Genomic DNA, 15552 nt, shown 5'->3' with positions numbered 1-15552 from the left:
TGGAGGCTGAGCCTCTATTGCTCTCCAGAGCAGCAGCACAGAAACAAGGTGACAGCTCAGCCTCTGCATGGTCCTCCCAGAGCTGGGATGTCTCTCTGCCTTCGCAGCAGAATGAGAACAAAACGATCTGTGCTAATACTGTGGCTCGTAAATCACTCCCTCGTTTGGAAGGGAGATTCTCTGCTGGTTTGCTTTCTCGAGTCCCCTTCTCCCGGGGGAGGCTCGGTGTTCAAAGCTGTCAAGAGAAACCAATAAACCGCTCTTTGCAAAACACAGTGCACGTACCGGAGTCATCGGAGACGCTGGGGTGCTTGCTGCCGGACGGGGAGCGCATCACGTCCGCGCTGTACATCAAGTAGCTGTCGTAGTCTTCACCGCCCTCGGCATCAATGATTGGGATGTCGGGGATGATGGGAACTACGAGGGGCAGCAGAGAGCGCCGTTAAACACGTCCCTCCCATGCCAGAGGGGAACCACCCACCCAGATGCCACGGGGACAGGCATGTTAGTGTGGACACGATGAGTTAAAACAGGGAGAGGGAGGGAGAGAGCGTTGTCAAGCCCCACTCCCCACATGCTCAGGCCAGTAGAAGCACTCACTGGACATTGGGCGTCTGGGCTGTGTGGCGAGGTTGATTGTAGCTTCTCGCTCAGGCCCCCAGCCGGCTCCATTCTTGGCCTTCACCATGTAGCGGTACGGCTGTGACTCCCGCAGGTTTTCAATCAGAACCATGCGCTTCTTCGGCTCCTCAACCAGAACTTTCTTCATGGGCCCAAAGGGAACTGCAAGGAAGCACACACCCAACCAGCAAGGTCATCTCTCTCCCTCTGTCATACACACACTATTCTCTTCAATACAACGGCAGGAGAGGGGGGAGAAGAAATGGACTAGCCGGCTTTGCTCCACCATTTGAAAGGGAAAACAGCAAAAGACACACAAAGCCCAGCGACACCCCCCAACCCCGGCCTCTGCACACACGCACCCACTCTTGTATTTGTGGTCACTGCAGCTGCCAGCGGCCTAGCTGCGTGCAGTCACAGCTCTTCTCCCCTCCGCCTTCCGAGTTGTCGTGCTGACCATCCTTGCCCCCAACACCCCCTCGTCTCCCACTGACGCTGCTCCCAACACATCCAGAGGGGGCGCTACAGACTGACGGGAGAGTCTCACTCGGCCTGGGGAGCGAAGGACCCACCAGATCCTGAGTTCGATCCAGCTCACACAGGAGCACATTGAGCTATCGCTGAGCCATCAGCCCCCCATGGCCTCTAAGACTGTCAGCAGTGCTGGGGTGCAGGCATCGAGCAGAGCTAGAGCCCCTCCTCTTAGGAGGAGTCTCGCTGTTTCCTAAACAAACAGCGCGGGTTTCACCCGCCATTGCATTCTAAGAAAGACTAGAGATGGGCCAGAAGCAAACCCTCTGATCCAAACTCCCCCAAACAGGGTTGAACTTCATAGCTGGCCTGTATCAATGGGTCAAACCAACAGAGCCCTTCACACTTGTGGCTGTTCATCTGAACCTTGTGGCTTGGGCCCCATGTCTAGGAATGGCAGCGGGAGACCTCGCAACCCTGCTTCACAGGGCTCACTTCTACTTTCATCACTGTGCTTTGCTCCCAGACGGTGTCTGCATTGCACCACTACCTCCGTCCTCCTCTCAACAGTCCCAGACTGCACCCCCCAGATCCTGTCTGGCGAGCTCCATGGAGCCCCCCACGGCCAAAGTCTCAATGAGACTTGGGCTGCAGGTGCCAGGACAGAGGCGGGTGATGTTACCGGTCGTGCAGTCAGCCATCCTGAGTGTCTGTTTCTCGGGGTGTAACTTCACTTCTGGGAAGCTCCCAAAGCGAACAGGGAAATGGGCCTCCAGCAGGGGGTTTCCCAGGGCATCATTCCTAAACTGTTCAAGGTGAGAAGCGTCCCCAATGCCCACTGAAGTCAGAGGAGGTCAACAGGAGCTGAGGGTGCTCAGGACCTCACAGGATCATGTCCTTAATACTGAACTTCTGTCCTGGGCTCTGGCATCCCACCACCACCCACCTCCCCAACAGCCTCTGCTCTCTCACTCATCGTAACGTGGGCTGCTCCCAACCCCAGTTCATGGCTCCAGAGTGGGAGCAGCGAATGACTGGGGACAGCTGCTGGCTGTTTCTGCCAAGGTCTTCATGTCTCAGTCCGATGGAGACGCCTCTACCGGACCATTCGGCAAGGGGGAGCCCTCTCTTACCATTGTCCTCATTGACAAGTCCGTAGCTGACTTCATAGGCCGTGATCTCCCCGTTGGTCTCAGCAGGCTCAGCCCAGCTCAGCTGCGTCACAGTGGAAGAGACGACGTTGAAAGCCAGACGCCCAGGTTCACTGGGAACTAACAGGAACGAGAACAAAGAGGCGGGGTTGGAAACAAGCAGGCGGGGAGGGCTGGATATCTCTGGGTGTGAGCGATGGGACAACTGGCTCGATCTGGGGAGATCTCCCGACTGACAGTGGTACCACCACGTGCTTATTTTACACCAGTTGCTCTGGAAGGTGCTGGAAAACGCATCACAGAGCCTAGAGCGTCTAGACCCTTCCATATGCCTATCGCTGCCCGTGTCCATGATGGACTGTCTTCTCCTCTCCTCCCGCAATTTGGTTCTTTCTGATTGGCCCCCTGGAGGAAGGTATCTGGGTGGAAGGAAGAGTCTTGCCAGCCACAAACCAGAGATAGGAGGACACAAGACATGCCATTGGGTCTCACGCAATGTGGCCACCTTCCCAATGCTTCATTCTCACGTCCTCAGACATTCCCCTTGGGCGCCTATTCCACTGCCACTCATGAAGGTGCGGTACACAGCATTCAGAAGCACATTAACAAAGAGGATTTATACGACGTGGGCACTAGCGGTGGTAGATGTGTTCCCAACTAGGAACTGGGCGAGATTTTTTGATCAAAACCTTTTTTTGGCAAAAAACGCCAAGAAACATTTCATGAATTCATGTTGATTTCGCGTAATTGTTTTGGAAAAAAAAATCCTAAACCTTTCATCTCAGTACTTGAAATATGAAACGTTTCCATTTTTCATTTCAAAATGACTTCTGGTTTCAAAATTTCCTGTCATTTTTATTTAAAAAAAAAAAAAAGCAATCAAAACCATTTAAAAATGCTTGAAACCCAAGTGAGATGTTACATTTGGGATCAAAGAAAATGTTTTGATTAACCCGCAATTTTATTTTATTCTGTTCTTTTGATTTTTCAGAATTGCTAGTGAACCAAAAAATCCCTTATTCCTCTAGCTCCATTCAGAGCTTCATAAGACATCCGGCTGTCATTGGGCAATAGGAATCCTGTGATCAATATTTCAGGTTTCCATTTGTTTGGGGCCTTCTGCTTTTTTGTTGTTTTCATGGCAAGATTTAATAAAACAGCCATCCCCGACTACTGACTGGTGCAATACAAGATGAAGTAAGATGTTCAGATTGGTACCCGGAGAAGTAAATACTCTTCCATTTATGAGGATCTGAGCAGTTCTTGGACCTATAGCACTTTGTAACACATTCACACAACGTGTTTCATCTTCATTAACCAGTTCATCCCCACAAGAACCCTGCGGGAAAGGCAGGGGAATATCCCCATTACCCCAAGTGATGAGAATGGGATAAAACATTGGACACATGGGATTTGAGTTTAATCACTTGGTATGGAGGTTGCTCAGCTCTTAAAAAAAAATGAGGCCTATAAGGGTACGTCTACACTGCACCAGGGAGTGAGTCTCCTAGACCAGGTCCACAGACGCAGGCTAGCGCAGGGGTGCGCAAATGTTTTGACCTGAGGGCCACATCTGGGAATACAAATTGTATGACGGGCCATGAATGCTCACAAAATTGGGGTTGGGGGTGCAGAAGGCAGTGAGTGCTCTGGTTGGGTGTATGGGCTCTGGGGATGAGGAGTTTGGGGTGTAGGAGGGTGCTCTGGGCTGGGACCGAGGGGTTCAGAGGGCAGGATCAGGTCTGGGGCAGGGGTGCAGCAAGGGGTGCAGGTTCCTGGCTGTGGGTACAGGCTCTGGGGCGGGGCTGGGATTGAGGGGTTTGCAGAGCAGGAGGGGGAGCAGGGCTGGGGCACGGGGTTGGAGCATCAGGACAGGCTCTCAGGGGTGCAGGCTCCGAGTGGCGCTTACCTCAAGTGGCTCCTGGAAGCAGTGGCATGTCCCTTCTCTGGCCCCTACGTGAAGGCATGGCCAGGTGGCTCTGCGCGCTGCCCCATCTGCAGGCACCGCCCCTGCAGCTCCCATTGGAGCACCAGAGGGCGCCATTGGAGCACGTAGGAGCCACATAGTACAGCCCACGACCCAGTGCCCTGGCTGGATCGCTGGAGCGGGGCAAAGCCAGACCCAGCTCCCCAGTGGGAGCTCATGGGCCGGCTTAAAAAGGCCCTTGGGCCATAGTTTGCCCACCCCTGGGCTAGCATGCTAAAAAGAGTGATATAGATGTTGCAGCTTGGGCTCTCAAGCATGTGTGTGCATGTGAGAGAGCTCCTGGCAATGGCTACCTGGCTGTTTTTACACTAGCACAAGTCTGTGGCCCTGGGCTAGGAGGCTCACTCCCAGAGGCAGTGTAGACACACCCTAAGGTGTCCCAGCTGGGGACACAGGGTGAGAGAGGTTCAGTGACTGGGCCAAAGCCAGAGATGGCACCTATTTCAGCGCTGGTAGCAAACGCTCAAACACTCCTGGCTCCCAGGCCTGGGTGCAGACCACCAGATTGTGCCTTTTAAAAGACCAGGTTGTCCTGAAGACATTTCCAATGAGGCATCAGCCTTCAATACACGGGACAGGGTTTGGTGTCCTCTGGCCACATCAGGTGGCCACTAGGATATAATCCCCACAAACACCACGCGAGCCTGTGGGAACAAGCCAGGGGGAGCAGCTCACCGTCCTCCAGGGTGCGGCAGTGGGTGACATCCGAGTAGGGCCCCTCGCCCATGCTGTTGTAGGCACAGACCTGCATCTCATAGTCGCAGTAGGGGTATAGGTTATTCAGCTCTGCTGATGGCACTGTGGAATTGATCAGCCTGGCCTCCGACTCAGGGTCCCCCTGGATCCAGTACTTCACCTACCATCGAAGGGAAAACCATAAGTACTTCTCCCCTCCCCTATTCTCCTTCAGTTCCTCTTCCCTGCCACCAAGAGCGATTATAAACCAGGGGCAAACTTCATGAAACCCGCTGCCTCTGGCAGGCTGGGGTAGTGAGTGTTCTGTACAGCAGGACGCAATGGTCAGAGAAGACCCATGCACCAATGAAGCCCTATTTTGAGAGAATAAGTGGTGTACAGTCTGCACAGGATGGGGGAGTTCACCCTACATTCAACACTGACCATCTAGTCCTGCCCACTCCCAGCGCGGGACTGTTCCCTCCGGTACATTTTCTGGAGCTTTGCCTAGGCTAGTTCTTTCTGTGCTAAATGATGGAGTTTGCCCCATTTTCCCTGGCAGGAAGCTCTGCCCGCTAATCCCTCATGCCCTAGCAACACCCCTTTGGGAGTGCAGTGAGAACACAGTGGCCTTTCCCCGCTGGAGAAATGTAACTTCACATCTAAGGGAAATATGTCTGAGTCCCCAGTGGGCTCTGCTGCTCAGGCATGATTAGCCGCTACCGCTCAGGAGAGAGAGGCGGCGGCAAGGCAGGTCCTGCAGGTTGAGTTCCCTGTGCCTTGGCAAAGCTATGTTGGAGCTAAGGACCGTGGGATATGCATCAGAGAAGGAATGAGGGGAATAAGAGTCGGGATATGCATCAGAGAAGGAATGAGGGGCAGTGGCTGAACTGGAGGGGCGTGGAGAGGGTTGGAGTAGCGAGGCACACTGGAGCTAAGGGTCGAGGTTCCTTGACAAAGGTGAGCAGGGAAGATTGGCACTATGCCTGGCTCTCCCCTGAGCTACATGTTCTTTCCCTTCCACAAACTCCAAGGCCACCCCAGCCCCACCCACCCCCACACCAGACAGACAGGCAGGCTTCATATGAGAGATAAGCCCCTTGCTGACTTTCCCTTACTGGACTTGAATAAGATTTGATCTGGTTGGAGGGAATCCACCCAGGACATCCTGCTCCCACCCATCAAGCTCTATGCGAGCTCATGCGCCCATGATGCCCTCCCACCTTCCAGCACCTTCTCTCCCCTCCCCCGCTGCAGGATGAAGGATCATTGGACTGGAGTGGCCATGACACCCCAGGATGATGGGCTGTCCATGCCCACCCCAGGAACCGGTTTAGCCCTTACCTTGTACCCTATGGGTTTGCCAGGCGGTGGTAACCAGTTGAAACGGATTTTCCTGGAGCTTAGAGTTTGGGCGTTTGGATTGAGCGGTACACCCAGCTTGCCTCTGGGAGACTGAGGGAACTGGCCCAGGCCAATTGGGATATGTATGTCATCTACAACCTCTGCAGTGGGGAGAGTGAAATGCCATGAGTGCATCAGTGACCAGCCCTTAGCAGGACGGAGTGAGAATGGGACAACCTACATCACCACTTCTCCAGCTCTCTCAGTGCTTTACGGCCATTACTACATTAGGTCTCAAGCCATCCCTGAGGAGCTGATCAGTATCCTCTTCACTTTGCAGAGAAGGGAAACTGAGGCACACAGAGGCACGGTGACATGGTCACACAGCAAATCGGAGCAAGTCAGGAATAGAACCCAGGCGTCCTGTCCCCGAAACTAGCTGCTGAGCCACACTGCCTCTTCTGTGATGCATGCGGGGCTTGTGCCCCGGAAATGAATCCGTGAATACACCAGCTGCTTTGGCTTGGCTTTCTGGAAGCATTTGGCTTTTCTATTGTGCATTTTATCCTGCTTCAATAATGGTTTCTCCTTTGGATCACAGTTCCACAAAACCACTCAGACAGTGTCAAGTACATACCTAATAATGACATTATCACCATCTACCCAACAAGTGAGGAGAATACACAGCTCTCTGATAGGGCTTCCCGTTCAACCCATATAGCCTGGCTCATGCGGGAAGGGCCACTTCACGTGTGGTTGCACAGGTATCTAAACCCCACGGAGCCCCATGGGACTAAAACATTAACGCTGCAGACAGTACTATGTGGTTTATCGACTCCCCCAAAACCCCTGCTACCTGCACCCAGATCCACAGGGAAAGGAAACAGAGAAACCAATTCCACTTCGGTTTGCAATTCACATGATCCATTTCCTCCCAGTCTCTGGGAGGGAGATACGGTCTAGGCACGGCGACCACCAGGGGGAACCAAAACTATATCCTGAAATACACCAGCACAACATGCAAAATCTGCAGACATATCTCCACGGCTACAACGATCAACACCCCCACAACATACCTTCCAAGGTCCCGGGTTCCTACACGAGCCGATCACAACTGGACGGTGCACCTCATCTAGTGCACTAAATGCCCAACAACAACTATGTGGCTGCAACCAGACAATCACTAGGCTCTCGAATGAACTGACACAGGAAAATATAAAAGGGACGGGGTGGGGGGTAATAGGTGCCTATATAAGACAAAGCCCCAAATACCAGGACTGTCCCTAGAAAATCGGGACGTCTGGTCACCCTAGCGCGAAAGCTTGTCTCTCTCACCAACAGAAATTGATCCGGTAAAAGATGTCACCTCATCTACCTTGTCTCATTAACTGCCCCAGGCAGCTGGGGTTGGGACCCAGACCGGCAGCATGCTGAGACAAGGGCATCGCCCATGAAAGCAAAGGAGCATCTCTGGTAGCTCAGGCCACACATCTCATGACTCACTGTAGTGATTACATGCCTCGTACTACTTTCCCTGGCCTAGAGTCATTCAATCTGCCAGCAGCACACGGCACAAGAACCTGGCGATGCAGGAAAAGTACGGCTCCCCGGCGGCACACCCACCTGGGTCGGTGATGGTCACCGTGGTCTGCGGGTATTTGCCGATCTTGGTGCCGTACTTGGGGTTGAGCAGATCCACGGCAAACTGTTTGAGCTGGCGGTTCTGCAGAAGGGCGTCTATCTCGGTCAGCTCCAGCAGTGCCACCTGCACCTCCTTCTGCATCTCCCCAGGCTGGAAGACCAAGTCGCCCTCCACGAACATGTAGTCCTGGGAGAGGAGAAGAAAGAACATGCTAAATAGTGTATTACTCCCTAGCCACAGCATCCCCGGGACATGGCTCATTACTGAGTCCTTCCCCACACTGCATCCACAGGACATGTCTCATCAGCATGCCCGCCCCCTCTCCATCCACATCCATCCAGCTCATTAGTGTGGTCCCCCCAACCCTCCACATAGCCATGGAATATTGCTCAGTACTGTAGCAGATTCCGAAAGGAACCCAGCTGTATTCTCATGTAATATAAACACAAACACACGCTCCCTTCTCTAGTGCTATCACTCCTGCAGTATAGTCTATACAGCAGGACCTCTCCAGGCTGACCCTGCTGCAGGCAGCTTTGCAGGACATGACCAGCACATGATTCCTGCTGGGGAGCTTCCTGATTTATCCTGGCTTTCCCAAACAGTCCATTATCACAAGCATGACAGAAGGCTGGTCAAGATGACAGAAAGAGTGACATTTTTACTAGCCACAAACCCAGGCCTCCAACAGGCAAACCTGGCGGGACAGAGCTGGGAAGAGAACGCAAGAGCTCCTGGCCCCCATTCTGCACTCAGACCTCCAGGTCACATCTCTCCCACCACCCCCTGGAGTATAGTCACCATTCATTCATTTTGCTGGGATCTGTCTCTGCTGTGGCAGCCCCTGTAATTACTGGTCCCAGCTTGCTGGGTTTCATGCCACCATGCTCAGCTCCACCAGTACCAAGAAGCACAGTCCTCACCTTGCCATCCTTGGCGGTGAGATCGCGAGTTCTGTAGGTGATCTGGGACTTTCCGTTTTCCACGATCTCCCGACGCACAGGGATTCTGGCCACCTGGTCGAAGCGGCTGTGAGAGTAGGCTGGCTGCAGAAAGGTGATGATGCTGCTGGCTGAAAGAAGTCAGATAGGTGGACCGTGTGAAACAAACAAATACCTGATGGAGGCTTCTTAGAAACACACACAAACTGAATAGAGCTGGGTTCTTTAAAGCCACCATACTGTTGAAGATATTAGTAAGAAACTGTCGCAAAAGACCTGAGGATCCGGTAGTCTCAACAGCGCAGTTTCTAAAAAGAAACACCAGGAGGAAAGATGGAGTTGGGGGCATCACTCAGAGATTATGTAAAAGTTAAGAAAGAAAAAAGGGTGTGAAAGAGGAAGGTCAGGGAGAAGGAACCCCAAAAAAGGAACAGAGGAAATCTGGAGTTATCCCTTCACACCCAGCTAAAAAGTCTCTCCTAGCCTCATGATCGACGGCTTTTGCTGAAAGCACGAGCCATCTAAGTGCGGATGGGGGCTGCCGGCCAGGACAGCACAGGAAGGAAGGGACCAGCTCTGGGAAATTCTCCTTCCCTCCTTGTCTTCAAATCAAGATGATCTAGTTCAGACACAAATCACTGGGCTGGAGACAGGAATCCCTGGGTGAGGGTTTCCAGCCTGTGCTGTGCAGGAGCTCAGACTAGATCAGAATGGTCCTTTCTGGACTTAGGAGCTATTCACCTAGATTTGAGAATTTCTTATCACACCCCCTCCGCCCCCTTCACCTTGCTCTTTGATTATGGTGATATTGACGAGCCTGCGTCCAATCGCCGCTGTCCCCATGGGGACCTCAACTGCCTCCACCTGCAACTGCTTCTCATCGTCGTCTTCCTCCCTGATGAAGAGTGGGACCCGGACGTCCACCAGCTCCACACCTTCCTGGAACTCCACCATCCCGTGGGCATCTGCGCAGGTGGAGAGGGTGAAAGGGCATAGCTGGGAGGGTCCCTCCTCACAAACCCCTATTTTGCCTTGGTCAATAAGCTCAACCCCACTCCTACCTTGGTCAGAGGTCACGGTATAGTAACCCGGCGTCACCTTCAGCTCATTGAAAGCTTCCTGAGAGACATGTTTCGCCGTCACTTTCACGATCTCCATCTTGGCCGAAAGGGGAGCAGTGAGCACTGTGTCCACAATTGTGTGGTCCTGCCTGCAGCCCAGTCAGGGGAAGGAGAGAAAGGAGTTCATGTTCTGCCCCTGTTCGGTCATCAGACGCCTCTTCCAACCAGCCATTCACAGCACTAGTCAGCCATCAAAGCTTTCAATCAGCCCATACACACACACCACGCACAGACACCCGCACAGGTGAGGAGTGCAGAGTTGAACGGAGAGACGGACGGACAGAGAGAGACGTGAACATTCCACCTACCTTTTCCCAGCATTGGGCTGCAACCTAGGGAAAAAACAGACCAGCAAGTGAATAACCCCACCAAATCCCACTTGGGGAGGGATGAAGGTCTCTAAGTATCCAGAGTCTGTCTAAAGCAAGCTAGCACTAAGAGAGCGGCTCCACTGGCTCCAGCAGCAGAGCACCCTCATAGGACCACTGAAGGCAGGAGTTCAAGTCCGACCTCTGACTTTTCCCTGTAGCTACAGTTTCTGTCCTTGCTCTTGTGCAATGCGTGGCAAACGATCGCGAGTTCCGAAGAGCCCCACATACTGTGGGACGCAGCCTTAGTCTCTGGCTGACAAGTTCCACGCAGGGCATCTCTACTTTGTCATCCAGAGCTGCTGACCCCCAGCACTGTTCCCTACATGTCCTGCTGCTCCCTATGACCCAGCTTTTCCAGAGTCCACAGTGCCCAGGGATGTGGTTTACAAAGAGTTAACCTTGGGGAACAATTCTCCCTGCTGATAGGATACCATGTTTACAGGGCCAAAACCGGGTCCTCACTGCAGTCTATGGGAATTTTGTCATTTACTTCAGTGAGATGTGATTAGACCCATAGCATTTTAGCCCCATGTATGGAGCCAGAAGTAGTCCAGAGAGCCCATGGGTGCCTTTGGGGGTGTGCTGGGAGGCCCATGGCAAGCGTGTGAATCCCTGGCATTCACATCATGGTACTAGGGGTACCACTGCACCCGGGCTGCTGGGAAGGATTACTCCTCGGAAACTGCCCATGCAGAGTTTAGGTGCCCCTCTAGGTCAGAGTGCCCACCCTGGGGTCAGAACTGGGAGAGTTTGCAGCCCTGGGTGCTCCAGGCCCTCCCTTCTTCCCAGCACCCCTACATCCGCTCTGTCCCTGGGTCACTCACCTGAACTTGGTCTGCTGGAGTTTGTGGGCACCAGAAACGTGCTTGTAAACATCGTTCAGCTGTAAGGAGCAAGAGAGTCTGTTACAGCCCCACGGGGACTCAGCATGGCAGGCACCATGCAGCCAGCAAACCGAGCCAGCTCCACTCAGCCCTTTCCCTCGCTACAACCCCATCCTCCTGCCCACCTCTCTGTGCCACCCCAGCCAGAGAAGCCAGGGCCTCCCTGTCGTCTGTACCATCCTCGGCAGGGAGGCAAACCCCCGGCAGAGAGAACCTCCTTGGTAAGACAAGCCCTTCAGAATCGATGTCTGTTTCCATCCGCTCCCCAGCCCTGTTGGCTGCAACCAACCGGCTTCCTGCTTTCCTGGCCCTAGTCACAGAGCCGCAGCTCACACTGGCTGTACCTGGCTCCCTCTGCCACAAAAGGTAAAGCCCAGAGAGAACGGTTTGGCCCCTTACGTTCTCCTCCACCTCCTTGCGCAGCTGCTCACATTCCCGGGTGTCCGGTTTCATGAGGTTCTGGGTGAAAAGCCGGGCCAGTCTCAATGAGATGCCATAAGGAACTGGAGAGAGGAATCCCCGGTCAGACCCCCTCACTGTCAGAGAAACCACCCCTTGAACAGCTGGGAGCCAGGCAACGCCGGGGCCTTGGGGGCCCACAACCCAGCCAGCAGCGCCTAGTTTCCAGGGCTCGGATGGCTCACACAGTGCTCAGACCATCAGTTGCCACAACCAGTAAGTGCTGGGCAAGACACAGCCAGAGCCCAAGGAAGCAGCCACTCTGGATTGAGGAGTAGAGTGACCATTTCCCTCACCTCTCCCAAAGCAGCAGCAGGGAGAGTGGAAAGCTGAATCCAGGCAGCAGTCTGCTGAACTAAGGCAGCAGGTAGAGATGGGGCATCTGCTGGGAATAGCTGTTCTAGGCTGGAACATCTAGGGATGCTCATGGTGGCGGGCCCGGGGGACCCTCACAGTCACTGCAACTGAGACGGGATATACTTTGAGGGGCAGGCGTCTATCCCTTGGGGGCGGGAGAAGAGAAAGGGAAGGGGAGTCTCCTCACAATGGGGGTGCTGTCCTGGGAAAGGAGCTAACTAGGACCTGGGGATAGTGAAGGGCCAGGAGGAGATCCCAAGGCAGCCAAACCCTCTTCCCCTTTGGCGTCAGTGGGAGGCCACACACAACCCACCACCCGCGCGGCATTAGCACTCACTCAGCTCCTTGGGGTTTGTGGCGGTGTGGGAGGAGAAGCCTGGCTTGTGGACGTTGTTGTTGATCTTCCAGCACACGGTGTCTCTGCCCTTTAGGGAGCCGCTGCGCACCATGGGGGTGTCCAGGTGGTCCGAAGCCATGAGGCTCTGCCGCAGCATGTAGTGATCCTCTTTGAACCCGACTGTGCGGCCTGCAGGGCGAGGGGGGAGCAGGTTAAAGCCCAGAGGGCTCCAAGGCTCAGGCTCTGCCCTGCACACATGTGGTGCTGCTGGGAGGAGCTGGACTGACAGACTGTCTCTGTTTATCCACAAAGCAGGCTCCCCCAACACATTGCCCTGCTGGGGAGCTCTGACGCCATGGCCCAACTCATCCATGGCCTCTCTGCCAAGACGCCAATAAGGGGCCACTAAACCGTCCTCTCTCTACAGCAGCTGCAACCTCTTCCTGGGCCCTGTGGAACTTACCCCTCCCGAGATCACTGTCCCCAGGAGGACCTTCCAGGAGACCCTCGATCCATCTGCTGCCTGAGGTTCGGTGCTTTGCTCTTAGGGATTGTTATTGCATGTGACAAGCCCAGGATGCCAGCGGCATCTGCCCAGAGCTGGCATGGCTCATGGGGGACCAGGGTGCATCATCCCAGCAGGACATCCTGCTTGTCCACTGAACAAACAATGCCCGTTCAGCAGCCGCGCTCCAGGGGCACTTTAGCAGCAGCCCCGGCTCTGTCCCGTAGAGAGCACACACAGGCCCTCCGGTCTCCCACCAAGGCCATTGGCTAATGGTCTCCACTAAGAACCTTTGCCCTGCTGAGCCTTTCAAGCTCTTGAAGGGTTAACCCCACTTGGGGGTCTTGCTCCTGCCCAGCCCCTTCCCGTCCTACCCCTCTCTGAAAGCGGCCCCCTTCCCCCAGAACAAGGTACCTTGTGCACAGCAGGGCAGCAGGGCCAGGCAAGCCTAGGAGACAAAAAAACAGAAATGGAGAGTCCCCCTATGGCCAGGAGCTCCTTAGAGCACAGTGCCAAAAGAATGCTCCCTCCCATGCTGCTGGAGAGGGTTAGATCAGCAACAGGAAGCCATGGGGGGCGGGGGGCACGAATACAAATTGTGCAGTCTCCAAGAGCTGGCAACCCCATGTCATCGTTCCCCTGGGAATGCTGAGGCCAGGTCCCTTTGCCTCCCGCACCCATCTCCCGTAGCCCCCATGCCATTCTGGCCTGTGCACACGACAGCAGCAAGGGGGACGGCTGCAAACTCCTCAGCCGTGCATGGCAGGCTTCCATTCTAGCCTTGCCTCTGGGGGGAAATCCCTGCCCACACTGCTCACGGAAACCCTGCTAAGCAGCAACTGTGCTGGAGCATGGACACCATGTGGAAGAGACATCTTGTCTCCTCCCCACACTTCCGGGGGAACTTCGGTCCTAGAGAGAATGTATGTTCTCCTCTGGCAAATGCAGTATTTGGTTGTTTGGCGGGTGGGTGGGCAGTGGGTGTTTAGGTACAGCAGAGCCACCAGGGCCTCTGCATTGTTAACTCCCCAATTAGCATAGCAGCATCCACAGCCAGGCAGTTATCGCTCTGGAGACCCCCGCAAAATGACTCACATTTGGTAGCAGGCCCACAAAACTAGGGGCTTCATTTAAAAAGAGATCGGCAAGCAAGCCGTGGGATTTACAAATACAGTCAGAACCCAGTGGCCTTTCCTCACCTTGGCCCGCTCTACACTACAGAAGTAGCCACCTTTAAACACCCTGCCTAGCTCACTGTGTTCTAACATGGCTTCTTTTCGGTTGTGTGGGCAGAACACCCCAGGAGCTAACCACGTTCAGAAAGCCTAGACATCTGCCCGCGAAACCACAGAGCAACTGCTGTCCCTCGTGGGCAGGAGTGTTTACCCTAAGGGGGACACAGCCACGAATGTGCCGGGACCGTTTGGCACATGCCAGCTCCCATCTACCTCCTACTGAAGCCACTGGCAAAACTCCCCTCAGTTCCAATGGGAACTGGCCCTCTTTCCCCCAAATTACATTACATTCAGACCCTTTGGCTTCCCAGCTGGATCAGCAAAGGCGCAGCGGGGCCTTTTGTAAAGTGTCTTCCGAGAGATGGGTCTGAAAGGCTGCTTTCCAATAGCTAGGATTTCAGCCTTGGATAATTCCCCTGCATCTGCCACACCTGCCCCGGGGGTCTGAGTGCAGCCCCGCACGGCGGGACCCAGATCTCACCTTGCAACAAGTGCAGTACTTCCAGCAGAGCAGCAGCAGCAACCCCAGGAGTAACATCAGGAAAATGAGCAGGGGGATGAGCCAGAGGAAGCTTCCTGGTGGGCACTCTGCAACCAGCAGCAATGAACTAGCGGTTAATTGGGGGCAGCAGGACCCAGCATGTCTGGGGTGGGAAGAGAGGGAGAGGGAAGGAGAGTGGAGCCAGAGAAAGGGATGGGGGGGATGGGAGAGGGCAGGCCAGAATTCTCCTTGGGAGGGTGCAGCCAAACCTAGGTCCGGTAACGTCCCTGCGACTGCCCCAGGTACCCACTAACAGAGACACCCATAAGTGCCAGGCAAGGAGAGGCGGCTGCCAGCTCTTCATTCACTTCCCCAGCATGGAGCCAGTTCAAAGCCAGCCTAGGGCGGGAGTGACTGAAAAATGCTCCCAGCTGATGGCTGTTGGGTTGCCTGTGTGGGATGAACTGGGGGGAATCTCAGTCCAGTTCCCAGGGGACAATGATAACCAGCTCCCAGTAACCATCCCCATGGGCACTACCAGGCCCCTCTGCTGGCAGCCTTGGCTGAGTGACCACGGCCTGGCCAGATCATTTAGCATTATTTGTACAACCCCACCAATGCGCTCAGGGTGCTACGGACAGGTGCAGAGACAAGCCATGGGCCAGAAGTGGCTGGGGGCTCAGCCAGGGGGTCCCTCGATATTTCAGCTTATTGCTGTGGAGTGCACTCCCCTTTGCAGGGCAGGCAAGCCAGGGTTTGCAGGTGTTCTTGGAGACGTGAGCTGCAGACTGAGCCATGCTCTTGGCCCTGCAGGGGCCCCATAGGGCAGCGAGAGGGAAGCTTGCACCTTCCCCTGCCCATGCTGGGCCTGTGCTGTGGATGGGGCAGGCTCTAGCCCTCTCAGAGGCTCCTTTCACTAGCCCCAAGTTCATACACTTCTTTCGGAGAGAAGTGGCCTCTAGGATGGTCA

At 54.6% G+C, this 15552-nt stretch overlaps 1 protein-coding gene across 4 annotated transcripts in view; it reads right to left on the bottom strand.

The window, feature by feature from the left end:
• The window catches only part of ITGB4 (integrin subunit beta 4), a 58033-nt gene that overhangs the window by 11643 nt on the left and 30838 nt on the right, over nucleotides 1-15552 (bottom strand). For all 4 annotated transcript variants that reach the window (XM_084647210.1, XM_084647212.1, XM_084647213.1 and 1 more), the window contains exons 18-32: nucleotides 14583-14689; nucleotides 13281-13314; nucleotides 12362-12550; nucleotides 11608-11711; nucleotides 11149-11207; nucleotides 10262-10285; nucleotides 9894-10042; nucleotides 9618-9797; nucleotides 8815-8963; nucleotides 7873-8077; nucleotides 6250-6410; nucleotides 4906-5086; nucleotides 2226-2363; nucleotides 601-783; nucleotides 286-417 (exon numbers count right to left, since the gene is read on the bottom strand). In XM_084647210.1, coding sequence (XP_084503336.1) covers nucleotides 286-417; nucleotides 601-783; nucleotides 2226-2363; nucleotides 4906-5086; nucleotides 6250-6410; nucleotides 7873-8077; nucleotides 8815-8963; nucleotides 9618-9797; nucleotides 9894-10042; nucleotides 10262-10285; nucleotides 11149-11207; nucleotides 11608-11711; nucleotides 12362-12550; nucleotides 13281-13314; nucleotides 14583-14689 — 1995 coding nt within the window. The remainder of the gene's footprint in view (nucleotides 1-285; nucleotides 418-600; nucleotides 784-2225; nucleotides 2364-4905; nucleotides 5087-6249; nucleotides 6411-7872; nucleotides 8078-8814; nucleotides 8964-9617; nucleotides 9798-9893; nucleotides 10043-10261; nucleotides 10286-11148; nucleotides 11208-11607; nucleotides 11712-12361; nucleotides 12551-13280; nucleotides 13315-14582; nucleotides 14690-15552) is intronic.

Source organism: Lepidochelys olivacea, assembly GCF_965140295.1.
Source record: "Lepidochelys olivacea isolate rLepOli2 genome assembly, chromosome: 14".
NCBI classification, from domain to species: Eukaryota; Metazoa; Chordata; order Testudines; family Cheloniidae; genus Lepidochelys; species Lepidochelys olivacea.
The sequence above is the reverse complement of the archived record's forward strand: the minus strand, read 5'-3'. Positions and strand labels throughout refer to the sequence as shown.